At 39.3% G+C, this 23,879-nt stretch overlaps 1 protein-coding gene across 4 annotated transcripts in view; it reads right to left on the bottom strand.

Annotated features, from left to right (window-relative positions):
- Positions 1-672: 672 nt before the first annotated feature.
- The window catches only part of LOC125687230 (aminopeptidase O (putative)), a 177,492-nt gene continuing 154,285 nt past the window's right edge, over positions 673-23,879 (bottom strand). For 3 of the 4 annotated variants that reach the window (XM_048932153.1, XM_048932152.1, XM_048932155.1), the window contains 4 exons: positions 22,476-22,592; positions 6,458-6,544; positions 4,408-4,552; positions 673-1,455 (listed from right to left, as the gene is read on the bottom strand). In XM_048932153.1, coding sequence (XP_048788110.1) covers positions 4,412-4,552; positions 6,458-6,544; positions 22,476-22,592 — 345 coding nt within the window. In that variant the 3' untranslated portion in view covers positions 673-1,455; positions 4,408-4,411. The remainder of the gene's footprint in view (positions 1,456-4,407; positions 4,553-6,457; positions 6,545-22,475; positions 22,593-23,879) is intronic. The other variant, XM_048932156.1, reaches the window with a different exon arrangement.

Raw genomic sequence — 23,879 nt, 5'->3', positions numbered from 1 at the left:
CATATAGCCTCAGCTGCAGGATGAGGGCTCTTCTCTCTGCCATTTTCAAGGTTACATGTTAGGCTTTTTATTTGCTGTTGCATTTTCACAATGAAGGACAAAGCTGTGTGAGGGCCACCAATGTTCAAAGGCATGTTCTTGTTTATATTGCTTAAACAGACTGCAACAGCTGTAGGAAGCTGTCCTTAGTGAGCAAATGAAAAATAAGGCAGGAAAAGTAACTGTTTTTACAGATATTTGATGATATTTGCAAAGTATGGAACATCTCATATGCTGGATAGCTTTCACAGTACTGACTAAGAACAATACTTATACTTAATTTAGGTGTCTTGTGTAAGAGTCTCATTCAGCTTTGGGTTCTTTCCATGATGCAGCAAAAGAAATAAAAAAGCATGCAGACTTTTTTTGCTGGCCTTTGCAGAAAAACCTAGTGAAACAAAGAATAACTCTTTTATAAAAAGATGGGATCCCTTAATACGTTTGTGAGTGTAACTGCATTACAAGAATATTTTACAATTACAATTGCAGTATATCAGCATGCATTTGATAGATTTCCCAACTCCTCTACATTCAGAAGGTGCTGCCTGATCTGTAATTCAGGTGACAACATTGTACCCGTAGAGAGGATGTGAGGAAGCAGGCGAAGTATAGAGGAGTGGGACTCCTTGGTCTTCAGTGAGGTAGGCTTTTAAGAAACTGCATGCACTGGACTTTTCCAGTGTAATTTTTCTTGTTAATATCTATTAACCACATTTGGCTTCTTCTGTCTTACTGTGGAATTTGAAATGTTGCTTTTTTTTTTTTCTTTTTAGGTTTACAAACTAACTTTGAAGTACTATTCAATGGAGAAACTACACATATTTGAAAAACATATTTATTGTTACAAGAATTAGATTTAAAGCAATAGTGTACAGAGTGAAGAAAAAAGGAGTAGAACAGGGCTGTAGAAGATATTTCCAGAATTTGAGAGGTACATTTCTGGTAGAAGTTAACCTTACCAAGACAGGAACAAAATTTTAATCTCTCTTTCAGTCCCATCCCATCACCGTATCAATGGCTGGTCATCTTCCAGAGATTATTCCATCTTCTAATTAATCTCCCCACTCTACCATCCAGCTAATTTTATGCAACTTTCTGAAGTGGTGTAGAAGTTAAAAGTACAGAATAAGTACAGAATAAAGTTTCATCAATTCCTGTCAAATTGTATTGTAAGGACTACCTAGAGCCACAATAGAGTGTGTGCTTGTGTGTATAAAGCCAGTTTGTGTCTCTGCATTTTTACCTGTTCTTGGTTACAGTGAGCCTCTGGAAAACAAATACTGAAAGGTAAATGTTTCTGTCAGCTGATTGTTTTAGCAGTCACTTAATCCTTCTTTTGATGTCTTGGGTCAAGGAAATCCTACACCACCGAGGTTTAGTAGGAGATAGATTAAATGAATTTCTCTGTGATCTTTCCTGTAATGGAAAGAGCAGTGAAAGTTATTATTCCGTAAAAATAAAGCAGTATCTCTGTATTCCTTATTTTGAAATGTTATTTTTTTAGGTTACTAGCAGAGCATAACTGTGGTTACAACGTTAACAAAGCTGAATTTGTATTTTAAATGCACTGTTTCCCGCTACATCTTCTGCGATAGAACTCTGAACATTGGGAAGGGAGATTTCCTTAGAGGTACCACAACAGTGTTCGGAGAAGACACAGAAGAGCCAAAGAACAAGCAATTTCCCCAGTTATTAGCAGGTTACTCTGAAAATAATGCTGGAGGCGTTATCAGGGTAATGCTGTGCAATATTATACATGTCCACATACCTCTTGTCACAAGCCAATAGTTCTCTAAACAGTACTGAGGTAGCTTTTCCACCTTAAGAGTATGGTGTTTAACGTCAGGACAGCATAATGTACACTAACTTGATTTTATAGAGAAAACAATAACAACATTTTTTAAAGGCTCTTAGAAAAGGCACATCTATATTTTTCTTAATTTTAATTTTAATTTTTATTATATATATATATTTTTGCTTTAGGGCTCGACTCCTGTTCCTGCTGAACTGAGCCAGTATGTAAAATCAGAACTGATATCAGCTCAGTAGGCACCGGAGGACGGGTCCATCCATGCTCGGGACAACAGCAGCAGCCGTAAGTGGCAGCTCCAGTCGGAAACAACCATTTCCTGCAAACGATACACAGTACTAAGCTACAGCTGCAGAGAAAACACGGGAGTATGCATTGAAGAAGAGCCTACAAAACAAAGCTTTACAGATAATTCCAGTTTAACATCACAAACACTAATTTCCTCTGACCTTTAGAAAAGCTCTGTAACCATGTTACTGTAGGAAATACCCCGTTTTTGCAGTCAGACAGAAGGAGTGCTGTTTATTTTCAACTAAAAAAGAATGTCTTTGGTCCTCTCCAACTGCCTCTGCCTCTTAGCCACTCCACACTGTATTTGGCACACCAGCACTAATTGCAAAGCTGCCCGTCAAGTAGCGAATGGTCTCCACCCTGCGCAGGCTGACACTTAAGAAACATCCTCATCTCACCTTCTCTTCAGGTGCAGAACTTAGCCACTGTGAACAAAGAGGGAAACAATCACTGTTCACCAATCAGCTAAGCTCTGCACCTCGCCAGAGAGGTCTCCGTCTCAGTACCACTAATTATCAGATGAGATTCTTCCATGATGCGTCTGCTCCTTTCCTCTTTGGACTTTTTTGTTTAATGGATGGAGAGGATGCCACAGTGTACATGTTATCTGATAGTTACAGTCATTTTCAGAGTAGCAGCTGTGGTCATGGCTATGTGGTAATCCCTGGCAATGTGATTTTAATCTTAACTCACAAATCATCATGCCAGGAACCCAAACAGCCACAACATTAAAAGAAGCCTGTGCAGTCACACAGACCCATTCCTAGTGGCACTTTAGCTTTTATTTTATAGCTAACTATGCATTTCTAATCTGTCTAAAAAGTCAAACAGCAATTCTAGACTATTGTGCATAGCTAATATATAATATTCCTGTGCTAGACAGATACTTACCACCAGAAGCTGTAGAAAAGTTTATGTCACTATTTAGAGAAATATAGAAAGATGGTGCCAAGTATTGTAGTACCGGAACAAACTGCATCTTCCTATTCCTGGCATCTACCAGATTGTAAAATGTTGTATGTAACTCCAATTACTGTGCACCCCTGATAACTGGGAGACCATGTAAGCGAGTCCCGTAGCTCTATTTATTTAGAAGGCAATCTTCTCCTCATAACTGCTACCCTTGCACTCTTCAGTCTCCACCACATTTCCCACAAAGGTTTTCAAACAGACATATTGCTTGCCTATACAGAACATGTATAGACAGACATGTACAGAACTGTTTATAAACAAACTTGTATTCATGGCATCTGCTGTACTTCACAAAAATAAATGCAACGAATTCAAGTGGAACTTACATTCAAGTAATGCCACATGTACAGGATTGAATAGGAGGAAAAAAGTAATCAAGATTCCCACTAAGTACCAATTAGAAAAAAATGGTTTTGCTAAATTAGAAGCCTTAATTCTGAAACCAAAGTCAAGGCAATCAGTCTGTCAGGTGAGCTATATCATGAAGCAAAAATGTGAGGTATACTGGAAGAGATATTCACTAATCCTATTTGGCTTCATGTTTAATACGTGTACAAACACTGAGAAGTAATTCAAATAGACTGACAGATAGTGAATATCTTTGCAAATAATAATTTATAACCTCCTTCTACAGCAATCTTTATTTTGTGAATATTTGTTGCAATTTTGCTTCTTTACTGAATTTTCTACATTAATTTCAGAAACAAATTAGATTCTGTATGACATTAACCAGCATCTTTATGCTAAGGCTACTCTTATCTTATAACCAGTCTTCAAACACCTGACTACACTCTACATGGTTGTGAAGAACAAATTGTGCACTTCAAACCAAATCTGAATCATGTGAGAACAACTTCCATTTGGGGCTCACATTCTTTTCAAAGACCTGTACTACCTGTACAATCAGCATGTGCTTTGTTAAACAGAAATGCTTCTCATACAGTATGCTGTAGACAGAGTTAAGAATACAGAATAGAAAACAATTGTAGGTGGAACCTGGCCTTTCCTGGCCATTCTGACTTACAACTGCCCTTCGTACATCCAGCACAAAGTTTACAGCAAAGCATTTCCATGCTCTCCAGCAAGTGCCTATACATCTAACTCACACTCCAGCAGCTGAGCTTAAAAAAAAAAAAAAAATTAATTAATAAAAAGAAGATATTTAAACAAGAGTTACTTCTTGAGCTAAGCAGCCACAAGTTCTTGGTATGCCAAGGTTTACTATGTTTTGTGAGCTCTGCATATTCTTCCTTTTTGAGGCAGATCAACATGTTTAATTTAAAAAGAAAATTCACCTCTTCAAAATAACATCTCTGCCACCACTTCGGCTGAGGACATATCCATTTGTTCTTGTGCTGCAGCAAAGCATTTGTATGCAAGTTCTTGTTGTTTGGCATCTTCATTCACCATTAATTCACCATAGAGATACACACCCATTGCCTGAAAGAAGAACATAACATATGGTCATCCTGTTATGACTAGTTGGATGGTTTTCATTTTGTTGGCCTCCAAATACTCATTTAATTCAAAAACACCACAGAAAAGGCCTTATATTCTATAGCATAACTTTCCCCAGAATGCAGTTTTTCGCTAGCTCTCTGTGGCCTAAGATTGCCTATGTGTTGTGTTGAGAGTGAAAAAAAGAATATTAATTTAAGAAATGTCATGACAAGAAAGTGTTTTCTCACCCCATTTTTCTTGCCACTTTTGAAGTTGAAATCTGTTTTCTTTTAACCACTACCTGAAATATTTCCAAATGCCCCTTAGGAAACCAGCTTGTCCTTCCTTCAACAGGATACACATTTTCTTTCCAACTGAGACATTTCCACATACACTAATAAAGGGCACATCAGCTGGAACACCCACTCCAGAATTCCCACCTGGCAATTCTGTAACTCAAAATCAAGAATGTGTGGCCAGGTCTGTGTTTCAGACTTTCTTGACATCTGAGACGTGGCTGAACCTTCTGTCAGGATTATGTCTCTTAGTGCTCATCCTGAACAAAACCAGACCGCCGAACATGTGGGAGTAAGATGTGGGCCCCTTTGATAGCAGGTAGCAAAGCACTGGCTAATTTCATGGGAAATGCATCAGGCAAAGCTTTTTTTTCCCCTCTCTCTCTTCTGAAGATAGAAGCTTTTAATCAAATTATAATTTGATTCAAGTATTAAACTGCACTTATCAAAACCGGATTACGTGAAACATTAGCAGCATAGCACATTAGCTTCTACAGTTTTACTTAATGCTTGGACAGTTGCAAGAGAGGAAAAAGAGGAATAATATTGAAAAACACAGTTTGTAATACTGTTTCTCACAATTTCTAAGATTGACTGGTGAGATTAAAAATTAAGCCTTAATAGTGAAATTCATAATCTAACACTGGCTGAAATCAAAGGGAGCAGTCTCGGTCAGACATAAGTCTGCCAGATGATGTGACAGTGCCCTAACCACACTGTCCTGCATCCTGAGACCCAAACCTCTGATTTCCAGGATCTGCAGCTGGAGATCACACTGCCTTGGAGCTGGGTTTGGGTTGTTTTTATGGTGTATGTCAAAACGATGGAATTTTGTTTCAAATAGAAATTAGCTTTTCTACCCAGTATTAGTATTTTTTCCCTAAACCTTAACATTAAAATGCAACAAACATTCTGAGCTTTTGTAATCCTGGAGAGAATTCAATAGCCACATTTGCATTTTTCCCAGACTTAAAAAGTAAAATATTTCCAAGTTTCTCATTATCAGGAAGGATACGCAATCACTCTGATTTGAGTTGGAATGATTCCAGAATCTGGTTGTGCCATAAACTGTTTCTACTGTTGGAATAAACTCAGTGAAAGATATTGAAGATTACATGAAAAAAAATGTTGCAAAATTTCTTTCCCAGAAAACATTTGTACTTATAACCATATTTGTTCCAAACATAAAGAAAATCAATATGTTTTTGTGAACTTGATGTTTTCCCCTTTCCGATGGTGCACATCTGCATCCTTCCATATGACTAAAATATGCTCAACAGCACAATATATATTGTTGTCATAAATGATGTTCTTATATCATTTTCCTAGCATCGCTTTTTCCTCTGGCTTGCATATAATGGAAGCAGTGGGAGAGAATATACCATATTTTACCAGCTACCTTACGATTAGCATGCTTTAGTGGAACTGATCACCACGTTGGTAGATTCCTTAAATTATAGAGCTTAAGGAAACGGAAAAACTGAATACTTATTCTGCATTTCAACTGTAGCAAGCAGATGCAATAAAACAAGCTTTTAGTGTCACACTACTGGTTTCAAGAAGGTGTGAAAGGTGATTATTTTGAAGATGCTGATTAAATCCAACTGACCTGATCTTCTCTGAGAAATTTCTCAATATCTCCATATCCAGACACATATTTGTGTTTAACAACAAGTTCACACCACCGATGACGAACCTATGGAAAGAGAAAAAAAAAGAGAAAAAGAAAAACAAATTAAAAAAAAAAAAAAAGAAAAGAAATTTTATCTGTGTCGTTCTTGCATTTGGAACCCCACAAGACCAGAAAATGTACATCTAATTCTAGATTAGTGAAATAATCTGTATTTTAGCACCAACTTGAAGCATCTTCTTCTGTATACAAATCTGTATGAACTCAAAAAGCTAGGCTGTTCTACCACACAGAGGAACACCAGTTATTAATACATTGTAACGAACAGTATTAAAGTTTTCAAGGAAATCACAACTGAAATAAACTTATGTTTAAGTAGAATGAACATGCCTTTGAAAAGCACATTCTTTTTGCTGTTTTTAACTTTCTGTACTTCATCACTCCTGCAGCACAAGCATTACTTTGCATGGCTTCCTCAGCTGTATGCACTAATCAGTCTGAAGGCTTTTACTCTATTTCTGACTCAGCATTGAGCCGAAAGGAAAAAAAGCAAATACAAAAAACAACAAAAAACAAAACAAAAACAAAACAAAACAAAACAAACAAAACAAACAAACAAAACAAATCCACTCTTCTGCTCCTCTTGTTTCAGCCTTTGTTCTGATAGTCAGCATTTATAATGTAAGTGCTCTTAGTGTTTTTTCCCCTTTGTCCTACAGGACAAAGTCAGAGGACCTCATGTCTAAATTTCAAAAACAGCTCAGGCACCTGGTTTGCACAGTGCAGAAGTCAGTTCTCAACACTGTTTTTCCTGGTTAGAACCACAATACCTGCATAGAGAGCAGAGCAAAGCTACAGGGTGAATGTGCCCACTACCTCACACAGTGCAGGACTGCCATACCCTTCTGCCACTGTCTGATTACTTGAATTCCCATCACTTTGCAAAAGATGGAAAAATGAAGCTTTGTCCTTTCCTTAATCATTCCTTCCTCCATTGGGTTCCTGCTCCTAGCAATAAAGCTCCTTTCAAAAAGTTTGAAAGGAAAACACTGAGTGAGATTTGGGACTGCACACACTTTTCTTTCTATTTTTCTCAAGGTCATTACAAATCCTGGCACAACCCCAGCCCTGCCATGCTGGACAGCTGCCAGCTGGGGCAGGAGCAGCATGTCTGTTATCCTCAGATTACACGTTTACCTCCTGCTTCCCAAAAAGCCCCTGCACTGCCATGGTGCCAAACACTGCAGGAGCACCAGCTGCTGCTGACAGGCCCACAAAAGCAATCAGCAGTACAGCTGGCCTGTGGGTGCATTTTGGGGAGCAATGCGGCAGCGCCAAGACCGTGTGCAGGAGGGCATGGCAGTGCCAAGGAGACCTGGAGTGTGGCTGGGGCAGATACGGACTACGTGGCACATAGGCTGCTGCATAACACAGCAAATGTTCTTGGACCTGAGTACTATAAAGAACCATTTTTTCATTTATAGTCCATGCCTTTAGGCTCATAACACACACATGACAATTTTATTCTTACAAGAGGAGGATGGAAAAAATAATTTTGGTTCCTGATGTCTCATCCATTGCTCAGAGCAGAAGTAAGCTGAGCCCCTCAGCTTTGCAGTGTAACGTATGTGTCATGTGAGCAGCCCAAACCAGTGTCAGAAGGAAATTCTGAAAGAAATTATTGTGGTAGGGCTGAGCTAACCCATACCACATCCTGCATAAGCTCTTCTTGGCTCTTCCTTTTCTCTCAGAAGCAAATATACAGTGGTGAAAATAAGAATTCATCAGTCTTCTCCAAATTCCCTCTCTGTGATTTCTCTGTTCTCTCCTGCATGGTGCAGACATGCACACCATATGTCATTCTGGCTGGCTACCTGGGACCAACTCAACCTGAGAAGTGATTCACAGCTACCCTTCCCACTGCTGCTGGTAGCATGCGCTGCCTTCAGCAGAACCACAGTAGCACCTGCCACCTCTCCAATGCTCCTGCTGCCTGGCAGCTGAAAGCACCATCTGCCAATGCTGGAAGTGGCTCAGAACTGCTCTGCCCAGGAGAGGCCTGGTTGCACCTCTGATCCCTAATGCACCCCCCCTTTAATTCCTTCAAATCTCCCCTGAGGTTTTAAGTCACCCCAAATCTCAACTGTGCATTTCTGAGCTTCAGCTCAGTGACAGGAAGACACTCAGACAAGCCACTTTCTCAGGTTTGACATCTGAAAACTCACTGACATGTTTCTACAAAAATAACTGCATCAAGATCTGCGTACTGGCTATCTCTAGGCAAAACACCCTGAAGGGCTGCTACTGCCAGATAGCACAGACTGCCCAGGTTAGGACCACTTCCTGTAGTCTCATATTAACTTTTAATTTCACTTCAAGAAAAATACACAGAATCACAGAATATTATGTGCAACTCAAATACCACCTGTATTTTGACAGTGCAGTACAAAATGTTTTAAAAGCAAAATGATAATGTTCAGACATAGTAAAATCTACGTAACATTTCAAATGAAATAAATACTTACATAAAATTCACTGATAATCTAGCTCTAAGACAATCCTTTTGTTCTAACAGTCTGGGCCACCATCATCTTGTAAATGGCGCTTGAAGCTGATGGAGTAAACTCACATCAGGCATCAAGTATGTGACTCCACTTTCAAAAGAAAAGCCCACAGTAATTTATCTGTGGAACTATATTTTTATATTATTTATATAATTTTTATCTTCTGACCCAGCTGATAACTTTCTTTGTCTAATCTGCGTTACTCTCCTGAGCTTCACACAAATAATCAGGCATACCTAAAAACAAATACCCTCCCAGAAAGCTTTATATTTTACTGTAATGATCTAGCTTGCTTATATTCTCAATCATACATACACAAGCAGAAAATAAATATTTTACTTCTGAGGTCTACAAATAAGATTTAGAAAGCAAATAATCTAAGCCATGACCTTAAGAGAGAATAGAAGAAGAGGTGAGAATTGAAAATAGAAGAGAAAACAGGAGTTGTACTCAGCTCTTGGTCTGCAGAATAGGAGACTAACTTCAGGGAAGATGAGTACATTTTACTAATAGCTGGATCCAATTTAAAAGACACCATGAGACAACAAATCCAAATCTCAGAACAAAACCAACACACTTAGAGATCCTAAAAAACAGTGTAATGTGAAATACAGTAAGAGTTATTGTCCACCAAAGTGGAACCTTTATTAAAGGAAGCATATGTGATCTTTATAAATCATGAGTTCAGACTTGATTGAAAAAAAGAATATGTTTTAACAACTAGAATTGTAAATGTTAATTAAACAGTCTCAGATGCCAGATTCTGGTCTAATTTAGAAAAGAAAAACCCAATAAAACTTTTTGGAAAACGATGATGTCTTTCTATAGATTAGCTTTAATTAACAAGAGGGAATGTGGTATCTCCAGAGCACCAGAATGCTGTTCTGTTCCATTTGAAATTATTTCTTTTCCATTTCTTCCTATTTACACGAAAATTGGATCCAAACATTATTTTCAGACAATTAAGTAACAATGTCACATGCTACTGGGCAAAGTAGGCTTAATGATATATTTTTTAATCCCCTTCTATCATTTTAAGAGCAAAGATTTAAGAACAGCTAAAATAACTGCTCTTTACACACCATCCAGGTTGTATCAGTAACATTTAATACAGCCTGCATTTCACATGTGCACTCCACCCTCTAAACCATAAGATGTACATGCTTTAGTATGTAAATCTGGTTTCACAAACATTTACAAAGAAAAAGAAAGGTGATCGGGGATGCTAAATGAGCTTGGAAGTAATGAAACTGCTGTGTTACAACTGTGCTGACAGAATATCAGATTGACAGTCTGAGAAGAATGTACTCAATAGCCAAAAACCTAGTGAATGCAAACAGAACAGATTCATCACTCTGACAAGGAGTCTGAAATTGGAATTTCTGTGTATGCCAAAGGTCTGTCAGGAGTCTGAGCAAAGAAGCTGTCTAACAGCTTTAATGAACTTGTGTTTTGGTCCAAAAACTCACTGAGTGTTCAGTGCATAAGTAACTTAACAGGAAGTGAATCGCAATCCTCCACCAAAACTGCAGGGCCAGCAAAACCATATCCAGATACAGTACTGCAGAAGCCAGCAGTGTTGACAGCTACTCTTGTTCCTAAGACCCTCAGAGTGTCAAGATTCAATTAACGCTGTGTTTTACACCTGTAATGCTTTCTCACAGCCTTACTTATGCTGCTTTTTACTTTCCATGCTAGAAGAACTGCTGCTAAAGGAGTGAATGGCTGGTCGGACCCCATCCACAGGGAACTGAGGGATCCCTACCATGACCTCTATTGGACATTGACTGCACATGCATTGCACCATGACAACTACAATCACCCAATCACAATGTCATTTTGCTCTATCCCCAGCGCAAGTACCTTAACCCATCAGCAGTCCAATATGCAGGTGCATAATCATCTGGGAAACCCTAAGCTACCAGTGGGTGGGCTGATCAATATATTTTTTTCAGGAGACACTTGCCATTTTAAGGACAACTATGTAGTGCTTTAAATACTTAAAAGTCTTAAGTAACAAACTGGCTGTTAAAGCTACTTTAAATCTAACTTCAATAGAATACCAGACTTAAGATCCTGGTAATATTGATAGCCATAAGATACTACTTTGTTTATTTTGCTCCTTCTGATTGCTACTTCCACGCAGATGAAGCAATAGCACATTATGAAGGATGTTTGTGGTTGGGGAGTAGGACTTTAAGTCCTCCCTCTCCTTCAACCCTCACCAGCTCTGATGGAGGCTGTGGGTGGAACATGCTGCAACTGATTCTGTTTATCATGAGGGAAGAGAGGGGCTGTGTGATCTGTGTCTGCAAAAACAACTTCTGTGCTTTGGCCAATTGCAAAGCTTGGGACAACTAGCAGCATGTGGAGCTGTAACTGCCCCAACGTACCAGAAAGCCGCAGCTAACAAACAGGCATAGGCTTGAACCTCCTTTCCTTCATAAATCTGATCTGTGGACATTTCTTTCCTTTCTGTGCCTTCACCTCCCTTCCAGCTGCAGGCCACTGAATCGCTCCTGCGTGATATAACCAGATTCCACTTTTGCAAAGTTAGCAGAAGAACCAAGGCCTTGCTGAAGAACAACCAGACCAGGTTCTTCTTGTCTGGGTCTCCCCAGTGCAAACAGTATTCCATGCTTTTCCACAACCAGCATGGAAACCCTTTCCCACATTAACATACAGAAGCCTCAAAATCAAAAAATATGCTGCTTAGGATATCCAAGCAAAGTGGAGCACATTGCTGCTGGTCTCTGTGATCAGGAAGGTTAGGATATTATTGACTGGAGAGCAGCATCCCAGGGAAAAGGTTCAGCCCTTATCAATGAAGAGCACACCAAGAGCTTGTTTAGAAAAAAACCAAATGCCTGTTTTTCTCCACCTACAGTTCAGAAATAGAGCTCCCAATTAGAGAGCAGACACTTTTCTGCCTATATGGGCCACATCTGTGACCAGTGACATCTGTGTTTGTAGAAGTTTTCCAAAAGAAGGCAGAAAATGAGGGATGAAGAAGCCATGTCTAATCCTTCCTAAAAGAACACACTGGCTGTGCCTCTCTCTGAGTATCAAAGCTCTTGTTGTGAATCTCTGGCTACAAGAGGACACTTCACACTGACATCCCACGTGCTCTTTTACCTGCCCCTCCTTCTCCCTTTCAGTGGAAGACTGGCACACAGCAGCAGCTGGCTGTTCCTCCTCTTCCTATGGGTCAATGAAGTGATGGTACAATTACAGTTTACAGCAAGGTTAGGTAAAGGAAGTGCAAAAATGGCATGCACTAGAACCAACGTGGTGTGGCAGCTTTAGCAGTGCCTGCTGGGAGAGTGTCCCCACTGCACCAAGTGCTTTTCCACCACATTTTCATCTAAGTTGGTGTGGCCTCTGCTCCAGGGGAAACAGCTCCTATATTGCAGTGCCATGTGAGGTAAGGAACTGCTCAACACAACATGTGAAACCATTTAGATTGAAAAACAAAGGCTTTTAAAAATCAGCCTTAATTAAAACCATAAATGCACTCCTTACACTGGAACCCTTACCCTTTCCCCAGCCTTTTTGCCTGTTCAGCAGACTGGAGCACTAGTACGTTTCACAGCTTGTAGTAAGATGGAGATGGAAAAAGTGATGTCATCGGCTGCCACTTGAACAACTTCACTGGAGATAAGTGTTGAGCTGAGCTTTTGGGCTTTGCCATGGTGCTTCTCACTCTTGGACACAGGACTGCCTTCTGGCAGCTCTGCTATCTTGCACCTCCCTGTACCTGCAATGCTGGGGATGTCCTGGCACCAGGATAGGGCCCAGCACTAGAGGGGAGCAGGCCCCAGCAAATCCATCAGTAGCACTGGCCCTATGTGAGGTGGAGGGAGAAGCAGCATAGCATTCAGAGTGTCAGGGAACAGCTTGGGTTGGTGAGGTCGAGGACCTCAGAGAAGAGAGAAGGAAGAGCTGGTCCTAGCCTCAGGTCTAGCCTTGGTCTGCAAGCCTCCACCAAGCAATTATGGGGGAAAGAGCCCTGTCAGCAAGGTGAGAGAGCCTTAGGTATGTTTGCATGTCTCAGGTTGCACTTCACCTGATGATCGCATGAGTACAGCTGTCTCTGTCTGATGTACAACCCTGTCCAAATTCCCTTTGACACTTCTGACAATTGAAATACCTACTGACAACAGTGGCTATAATACCTTCGGTATTACAGTAATTTTGTTTTTGCAACACTGGAATTGGTTTCAACCAATATTCAATATTCAATACTGAATATAGGCAATATTCAATATTGCCCATCACACTGTCTCTTCTGGCTGCCTCCCAGCCAAGTCTTCATACAGTTTTTACCCATATTGTGTTTGCAAATGTATTTAAACATGAGCTATTTATAAATACAAATAAAAGCAAGTTGGGCTTATAAAACCAAATGTTGTAGTAGGAAAAAGCACATAAACATACCCCACACATCTGAAGCAGAAATCTATCTCCAGAGTTTGATGTGGGGCACACCATCCTTCTGTTACCAATTATTACTCCTGTTCAGCAAAAGAAAAGGCTGCTGCAAGCATCAGCACAACAGTAAGTTGCTCCTTGGCATGCGCCGCTTTCCCCTGCTTCTACCTTCTCCCTGTCATAACTGGAGGCAAAAAAGTGCCTTCCTTTTATCTTAGGTTTCCCATAGTGACAGTGGCCCAAACTTGGATCATTTCCAAACAAGATGACTGTCACAGCTGGGGTCTAGAGCTGCAGGTGAAACAAGTTCCAGGCAATGAACAACATGGCTGCCTGGTTTCTCCATGGTGTCACTCACAGCCAGACCTTCAAACCTGTGCTCACATCCTTCTAGTTCTGCACAGTTTAAAACTTTGGTTCCAACTCTCAAAAGAATTAAACACAAAGTTTTGACTCTATAAACACAGAACAGGCACATCATATACATCCCTCTCCCAATCCCCAGAAAAAAAACTCTTGAGAGAAATATGTACTGATTTACAAGCTCAGAAGAAGCATACTCACTGCTGAAATCAGAGCACAGATGTTACGCCATGTTTTGAATTTTTGATTCTTTTCTCTTGATCCTCGCCCCCAACAACACAACTACTCTTGCTTCTCAGGGCAACATTTGCAACACCTGGAACATAGCACTCCAGCGCACTGCAGCCCCAAAGGTTTTTTAATGGCACAGATTTAAAAGAAGACAAAATTTTATCCACATATTTGTAAATTAGTGATTCAGCAGTGTGACCAGATCTGTGAAGCTAAGGTGATGACATCAGAAACAGCTAGGGTTAGCAATTTTGAACTGCCCTGGTTCTTGTGCTCATAAACTCGGTCATGCCCTACTTTTTTTCCCGCCCTGTGATCTAGGATAACCTGCATTTGCTTCAGCATTTATGTATGCAGGACAAGTTGATGAGCAGTTTGGATGTAGTATGAGTTTATTTAAAATAAAGAAACATCTTCATGTTTTGTTCACAGTTGGCCATAGTAATACACCACAGAAGAAACATGTCAGCAGCTTTATAATAAAACAATCCGTTTGGGAAAACTACACTGATAGCTAGAAGCCTTTTTTGGTATTTTTGAACTAAACCCAGCTCCTATCATTGCAGTTATCATACATATACAAACAGAAAGATCTTTTAAATTTCAAGATTAGGCCAGGTAGTTTGTACTACAGAGCTAGCTCTGTACTGTCCTGCACAGAAATACTGTATAAAAATTCAGATAACACAAATGCACCCACCTCAGATCATCTCTGAAACTGACTTCAGAAGTCCAGACACCAGACACGACAATTATCCTCCTTTCCAGAATACAGAAAAGTAGGAACTACTTTCCTCTGTGGATTCTTTGAACAAATAACAGTCATAGTACAGTAGCAGTACTAAAAATTTACCTTTCCCTCCTATTGCCAGCTCCCCCCCCCTTTTCAAGTCTCACTAAGTTGGGCTGGGCTGCCAGATAACTATGAAATTAAGTTTTAAAACCAGTTAGAAAAATATCAGAGGATAAGCAAACAGCATTGGTAATAGCACCAGGCAGGGGCTTGGAAACTCCTGAGAATACCACCCAGCAGCAAATGAGATCACTTGGAAGAGGAGTGTTGCTGTTGGCTCTTGGAGGGCTGGAGATCAGGAGTGCTGGCTGGTGCAAATTTATTTCGAGTGCTCCATGAATCTTGTGCTCTGATGTGCCTTTCATAGAACTAATGCTGGTTGAGGGATTTTTTGTTCTCAAGCCCTTATCATTTTCACAAAGCATCAAAACAAACCCAAATTATGGTGACTAGAAATTACCCTTTGAACAGTCTTATAAATTCATTTCAGCACATCAACTCAGTTATGACAGGCACACGAGCCAGAGACAGCCCTAGGGAACAACCATTACTGGAAGTGTTTATCTTCACCTTGTTCTAGTTGTTTTGGATTCACACTGTACTTTGAGCCTGATCATTGGAAAGCAAGTGCCATATCCTTGGAGATCCTTTTTTTGTGGGGAAGAAAAAATACAAAAACCATCACCACCACTAAAATCCAGCTCCTGCAATGTATTCTTGTGAAAAACTATCTTCACCAGTGGCAACAGCTATACCATATGTCTCAAAGAGTCTGCAAACCACAGTTTACTGCAACACAAGAACAGGATGAAGATTCAAAACAATCAAGGTCACGGAGGATCTTCTGAAAAGCAGCTGCTGCTCTGGTCAATACGTTTCCCATCCAGGGAACGGAGACAGTATATTCACTCTCCTTGTTCAGTTTACTAGTCCAAACGAAAGAGATTTCCAACAACGACAATATATTCTTTTCTAGGTATTTGCTACAGGAAGTATGAAGAGAAGGACAGCATAAAATTTAATATTTCTGTGGTGATCAGTATGAGAAGTATCAGACGTACACAGATTTTACTTTGTAAGAACTCATATTACTTCTCTCTTCTTTCTCTTCTATTTAATTATCATGGCACCTCAAAAATCTCAAATTTGATTTCAGAAACAAATTGAGGACACAGCCAGACTGTTCTGAGTAAGTTTTTTCTAAGTTCCTAACTCCTAAGTAATTGTTAAGTAAAAATAAAACATTCCTCAAAGTAAACTTACCTATCTATAGTGCCAAAATGGTGCTCTAAATATAACATTAAAAAAGAAAAGAACTGGTGAAAATGTATTTTGCATCAGTGATACATTTTCACAGCAACTTTGTCAGTCCTACAAAACATATACTCATTTAAACAATAAGGCATCTCCTCCTGACTTGAGTTGAAACCAAGCTGTATACACAAATTAGAAAGTTTCTTTATTTTCTCTCTTGCAGAAACAATGAATAGTTGTATGCACTTATCTTTTTTCTCAAGAAAGTAGCATCCCATAAAATGGCCATCAGCTCAAGCTGTTGGTTTTTTCATCTATTGAATTGATCATTCACACACAAGTTACATGAAAGGATCACATATATACCGGAATTTTGATGCAGCAACTACCTGAAACATACCTAAATGTTGCTCTGCAGCCTAGTAAAAAAGGAACAATAAGCCTATGGAGGTACTTGTACACAGTGCTAATTCAAAAGCTGGAAATTGCTCCTGAACTCCTGCCCCAAGGACACCTGGCAAGAAATTCCTAGCCGTAGATGAGCTGAAAGGAGAGCTCACTCAGAATCTTTTCTGCTGGCTAGCATGGACTGACCTTTCCTGTCCAGATCCCTTTTCACATTTAGTTTCACACTATGCTCTACAGAGCACTATTCTGTAAGGGTGCCTTCCAACAATGCTCAGTAACAACCTGCAGAAGAGCTGAGCCATACAGTGTGAGAATGTGCTCAGCTTAATTCACTGACTACCAGATGGGAAGCAACAACTCAGATACTACATCACTTCAGTTGTACCTCTGTGCTTGTCAGTATTTCACTGATTAGGAAAGACCAATGAAAATAAGTTATTTTGTCCTAAACGCAACTCTTCAAGGATGCTGAGCATCTTATATGCTCTGTATTAGCATGACTGGATTTCGGTCAGTGAAATAAGATGCCACCATTTCATAGCCTTGGTCTCATAGGGAGACCTCAGGCACAATGAATTAACTGTATGAGAACTGTTTTATGTCACTCACATGACTTGCAATATTATGATCTTAACCCATTTTACTCAATCTTTTTTCTCTCTCTTTTTTTCTCTCTTTTTCCTCTACCCTAGAAAGAGACTCTACCTAACAAAGAGACTTTCCATATACAGTGCAAGAAAGACATTTTATAAGAAAGTGATGCCTGCAGTAGGAAAGAAAGAAAAGCTAACTCAATCATGAAAATTCTGGAGAAATACACCATATATCTTTCTGCTTAATCCATAAGCCATTTTTCTATCACTTGGTTTTAAATAATTCATCGACATGTAAAACTTGCAGAAATACTGCCAGATTGTAAATAGGATTGAAAGATTGACACATATCCACCACCTTTCTTCTCCTGTGTTGATGACTTTTTTCCTATCATCTTTGTTACTGTTCTGAAAGCCACTTAAACAGCCTGTAGTCTGGTGTACATATTACAGGCCTCTGCCTGATCAAGTGAAGATATTAGAATACAAGCAATAGAAATAACCAGAGGTTTTTTTTCTGGATATTCTCCTCAGCAGCCTCCATTAAGTGTCCCCTGCTTGAATAGGGAGACTGGACCAGTTACCTCCTGAGATCTTTCTCGTCCTTAGCCATTCCGTCATTTTCTGGTTGTTAGCAGATTCACAAATTGTTTTTTTGTTGTCCTTAGATATTTGTAATAAACATTTTTGTAAAGATAAACCCTCAAAAACCTACGCTTAAAGCTTGCACAGTCCTATCAAGAGAAGTGTCACCAAGCTTAGGAGAATTTAAATACTCTTCAAGTAAACTAACTCTATGCTGTGCCTGAAGTTAGATATTCATTAACTATGCACATAGTTAATGCACATAACTATCACCTGAGGAGGGAGAGGAAAAAAATAAAAGGGATCTCAGACCTGGCTTCAATTCTGTTATCCTACTGTGCTGATCGTAAACGTAGTTGCTTTATAACTATGAATATTGTTATCTTTGTTTCACTGCAGCTGACTTCCGTAATGCTCATCTTGGACACAGAGCTTGCAAAACATCATGGAGATTCAGCCTGCCTATGAACAACCACAGTAAGAGAAGGTGGAACAAGAAGAAAAAAATCTAATACTTAGCCATTCTTCCATGCAATTGTCACTCACTTGTCTGACAAGGGCCTTAAGGCATTATGAGCTGATAGAAAAGTGCCTTTAAGCTTTGGAAACACTATTGCTCTCAGAAAGTTTTTTAAAGATATACTGGATATTCAGTTAAAATAATTTATGCCAGTTAATTTGATCACAAGAAAATACACTTGCAGTTTTGTGCCTTCTCAGATTTTAACAGGAAGAGAAGGGCTAAGGAGAATCTCAGTCCTTTACTGGATGTAGTGGGGAATGTGTGTTGTGGATAAGGAAACGACTGAGGTTCTCAATGCCTTCTTTATTGTCTGGCTTTTAAAGTCAGATCAGTCATCCTTGGAGTACTCTATACCTTGACCAGGAAGTCTTGGATGGGGAGTAGAATAAATCTCTTACAATTCAGGTAGAAACTGTTAAGGATTTGCTACTCCACTTGGACTGCTACAGGTCCATGGGCTTAATGGGATCCACCCGAGGATGATAAGGGAGCAGACAGAGGTGTTAGCGAAGCTGCTTTCCATCATCTATAAGTGTTCCTGGTCAACTGGAGAGGTTCCAGAAGACTGGAGACTTGCCAGTGTGACTCCCATCTACAAGAAGGATCGTAAGGAGGACCCAGGGAACTACAGGCCATTCAGCCTGACCTCAGTGTCAGGGAAGGTCATGGAGCAGATTGCCTTGAGGGAGATCACAGGGTGTGTGCAGGACAACTGGGGGATCAGGCCTAGCATAGGTCCATGAAGGGCAGGTCCTGCTGGACCATCTGATCTCCTTCTATGACCGAGTGACCTGCCTGGTGGATGAGAGAAAAGCTGCTGATGCGGCCTACCTTGGCTTCAGCAAAGCCTTCAACTCTGTGTCCCACAGGATTCTCTTGCAGAAGCTGGCAGCCCATGGCTTGGACAGCTACACTCCTTGCTGGGTTTACTGGCTGGATCTGCATCTGTTGTTGACTGTGAATCAGAAACACGCTATCTAACCTTGGCTGGTTTTTTTGTTTGTTTGTTTGTTTTTGGTTTTTTTTTTTTTTGTTTTGTTTTTTTGTTTGTTTGCTTTTAACTGAAGTATTTAAATGCGTCTTTGTCAGGAAGCAGAGTTTACTGGTACAAGGACGGAGAGTCCTCCTCTTCTCGGAAACTGTGAATCTGTCGTGAAATCTCATGTGAAAGAGGACAGTTGAGTTGCTGAGGAAAATCCAGGAGTTATCTGAAGTAACCTCAGTGTTCCTTGAGAAGACCTCAATAGTTAATTTCCAGGCGAAGGCTAGCTCACGTCTCTCTCCTTTCCTAGTTGATACAAATGGATCAGAGAAAGAGAAACCTGCTGCACATTCTCTTTCTCTCTGTGAAGTAAGATGTGGCCTGTAAATTGGTAAGACTGGACAAACATTTTTACAAGTGTATTGAACAGTAAAGTCCAAACAAAGGCACTTGAGAAATACGGATACAAAACTTTAACAGGAGCCAAGACGTTCCATGCAGTGATTATGATAGACAAAAAGACATTCCTCAGATATGAGTTTTCTTGCATCAGTTGTGAAATTCAAGGATGGATCATAGTGAGCTACACAGCAGTCTGGATGAGAGAACTGTAAAATAACTCCCATGCAAAACAAGACCAGTGCACCTGTATCCTGTTTCTCACCAGCCATACTCAACACAGCTTTTTTCAAGTACTTTCTCAGCACAGTGCTACAGTGTCCAGTGAAGAACAGAACACTCCCCTCCTTCTACAAAGGGCAGAGGGAAGGGCTTATTTCATACCAGCAGTGAAAACCACCCAGCAACTGCCCCCTCTACTCCTCCCAACACACTTACTCTACACAGTGAGATCATTCAAAACCTTGATTTTATTTCTCATTAGTGCTAACCAGCTTGAAACATTCTCACTATAATGAGAGTAAACAGTATTACATATAAATATTTTTCTTTACATCCCCTCTGATGTTGTAGGAAGATCTTTTAGCTAACTGTAGCATATAATGAAAAGACTTCCAACTCCCAAGGATGCAGACAATATTTACTTACAAGTTTTAAGATGAAACTTAATACAAAATAACATACTTTTTTTACACGCAACTCTCACATATTACTGGCCACATCATTGCTAATTTTTATTAGAAGATTAATGTGTACATAAACAATATTTCCTGAAAATAATAAAACTGGTTCTATTTTTTAACTTCTTTTTGCTGACAAGTGACAACTTAACTTACAAAAATCCCTGAATAAAACCTCCATCACAGGGTTTTTGCTTTCTCTATTGGCCTGCCAACTTTTTTAAAAATGTTTGTATCTATTTCTGATGTCCAGGTACTAACAGCATTTGAACTTCAGTAACACAGTCGAATCATTGTAACTAAAAGTGTCTTCACAAACCAAATTTAGACAAAAAAAGCTATTAGTGTGGTCTGCAGTTCTTTGTCTCTGGGTCATTAGGGTCCTTAAAGGAAAAATCCCCTGTGCACATACAGGAGCAACAGGCATGAATGGCTCTTCTCTCAGATACATAAGAGTGTGTAAGCTAACATCTCCTTTAAAGGACTGTAGCTGCCTGTGATCTGATGACTGGTAAAATGCTAATGGTAATGTTACCTCAGTTGTACCTTTGAAGATCTGCTAAGCCTTTGACTTCACTTCATAAAATGAAGCGAAGATTGTACTCCTTTTGCCAATGTTGAATTTATTATTATTTTTTTTTAATAGATGAAAAAAATCTTAGAGAGACTTTCCGTACTTTTATGTGACACTGCAAAGAAGAAAATAAGTATGAAAGTAGAGAGAAAGGAAAAACTTGAGAAGCTCAAGCTTGAGGCCTAAGGTTCTAAGAATTCACTGGCAGGAAGCAGCAACACCACAGCTATTGCTTTGATCTACCTCCCTATTTATTTCTCTTCCCATTGTAGAACCCCTAACATTTCACTGGTATTCAGATGAGTTTAAAATATATTATAATGCCTATAAATAGAAACGTTGCTTCAAGTACTAATTAAAAACAAGTCTGGCATTTGGAAACTTGTATCAATAAAAGAAGTTACAGTAAACAGTTGAAATGTTGCCTTTTTTCTGAGAAAAAGCTAGACCTCTGTTTAATAAATCTTGACAATAACATTCAGATTGAAATGTTTATAAATATCTAGTCAGCAGTTTCACTGTAAGGGTAACAAGGATTTTGCTCTCTTCTTCAATTTTAATTATTGCCATAAAATTCCAATTAAAACAGAGTAAGTTATGCACACTAACTCTCCACTGTCTTCACAGTAGTTTTTAATTAAGAAGAGTTGAAAGCCATGTTATTTACTGAGCTCCCTCATTACATATTAGTTTGATTACATGGTCTTTCATAACTAATCTTTTAAAAAAAGGTACAAACACACGCACACACATATGCATGTATATGTACAAATGTATATCTAAACATTTGATATACATACTTTATTTCCATGACTGAATTCATCTTCCTGTCTCCCCTCCTGAAAACTTGATACAAATAGGCACTAATTTCAAGGAGTTTTCAGCAGCAAGTTTTGTAGTCTTAATTTTCACAGTTCTCCCAACTTGAGACACCACAAAGTGGCCAGAACTGCATGCAGTAAGAAGAATGTACAGGTTTGCTCCCAAACCTTCTAAGACATTAAGTTCTTTGGAACAGATACCAGCCTGATGTGTGTCTGTCATGACAGAGGCACATTTACGCTATTACATAAAATTGTATTTTCCCCAGTGACTGTTAACACTACATGCAACCGCACAGAACTGATTCACTCTTAAAAGCTCTGGAAAGCACAGTTTTCAAAATCGCAAGTGAGACTTGGAAGTGCCCATAGAGGAACAAAAGGGGCCAGCCACGTGGAAGCTCAACTTTAGACTGCAACAGACACAGCTGCACCTGGAGACTACGCAGAGGACTAAGATGTGCTAAGATCTAATACATACTCACCATAATAGTGTGAAACGTAGCACTTTAGTGAACATGTTGCCTGAAGTATATATACAATAGTATATGACATCTATGTTGCATTTTCTCCTACTACTACAGCATCCAAGCACATCTGGACCTACTCCTGACACACACACAAAAGCAGTGGACAATTAAGGCATCTGGAAATGCAACAGGAATTCAACATGTCCAATTTAATACTTAGTCCCGGAATATACAACTTGAACGAACCTGGCTCTTAGTGGATCATCATTATTCCCAGTCAACAATGCAATGAATTATTTTATAAGAGACTTTTTTTAGTGATTTACCTCAGCATCCTGGTCACGGAGCTGGTATGTCTTCTCTAAGCGCTGCAGTGTTCTAGGACACAATGTCTTCTCTTCCAGGAGATACTCCAGAAGTAAGACCAGCTGGTCTGGGAGCAGCTAAAACAAAAACAGATGCTGTGTGTGAACAAAGGTCTACTTACTGAGCAATTAAACAGACAAATCAAAGAGATCAAGACTGCAACAGTCTCTGTACTTCCAGCATGCATGAAATATGGAAAGAAGTTACAGCTGATTCCTGAAAAAACTCAGGTTTTATGCATCTGTATTCTGAAAGGCTGTGTATGGGGCCCAATTAAGACACATTTTCCACATATTTTATTATTACATAGTTAGATCAGGTCTAAACTATGTTTATCTAACTGAGACATAATCATAGCCTATTAAACCAAGATTGTTATGGAATACATATGCTAGGTAATTGCATTTTGTTTGGGCTTGGAAGGAATAAAATAAGAGAATAATTTATACTATACCATTTCAGGAATCAACCAGATTGTATAATCGTGGCACTTCTAGCTGCTACATGAGCAATTGCTCAATGTAGCAATGTTGCTATTTAATGAACCTGACACAAATGAGTGACCCATAAAACAATGCTAAAACATCACATTTTGAGGCACACTCTAGCACAAAGAGTCAGGAGCTATCCGCCATACGGAAAACATGACATGAATGTTATGGCCATAGTACACACTAGTACATAGTACACACATAGTATATGTGCACATATGTGTATACATAACAGTTGCCTGACTAGTTTTAAAGTTGAATCTAATGCAGCTTAAAAAAACAAAAAACACTAATAGTCTGATGTAGCAAGCGCTTAAGTGCTCAGTTTAAAAGGCTTACTGGATGAACAAATAAATAATTCAAACAAATCTCAGCAAGAAATTACACCAGCTGCCAGGAAACATTTATTGGAAATTCAGGGTTCAGAATGATCCATCAAAAGTCATATGCCCCAAAGATTTTCCACTATTCATCCAGTTTTGATGGGCATCAGAATTCTAAGGGGAAGGCAGGAAGTATTGAAGCCTTTGCACAGAAAAAGAAATCAATACTGCTTTACTTCTAATATCCTCCATGCAAACTAATGAGCAAAAAAATTCTGTTATTTTAACTCTGCTTCCAATTTTATGCCACTTGGAGATGCTCTTGTCCCACCTCGTTGTATCTAAATTATCATAATTAGCAACAAAGCCACATGACATTTTCTTCCCTCTTAGTCTGATGTAATTTAGCATTAGTACTGAATCAGAATAAGGCAGACAGGAAGGCTCTAGGATTTAAGATTAGTTTCCATTCTATTTATTTTACTATTTAAGCTGTATCTTAGGGACTGAAAAAATTCTACATCTTACTGGCTCTTACTGGAACATTTTC

Source organism: Lagopus muta, chromosome Z (genome assembly GCF_023343835.1).
Source record: "Lagopus muta isolate bLagMut1 chromosome Z, bLagMut1 primary, whole genome shotgun sequence".
In the NCBI taxonomy this organism is placed as follows: Eukaryota; Metazoa; Chordata; class Aves; order Galliformes; family Phasianidae; genus Lagopus; species Lagopus muta.
The sequence above is the reverse complement of the archived record's forward strand: the minus strand, read 5'-3'. Positions and strand labels throughout refer to the sequence as shown.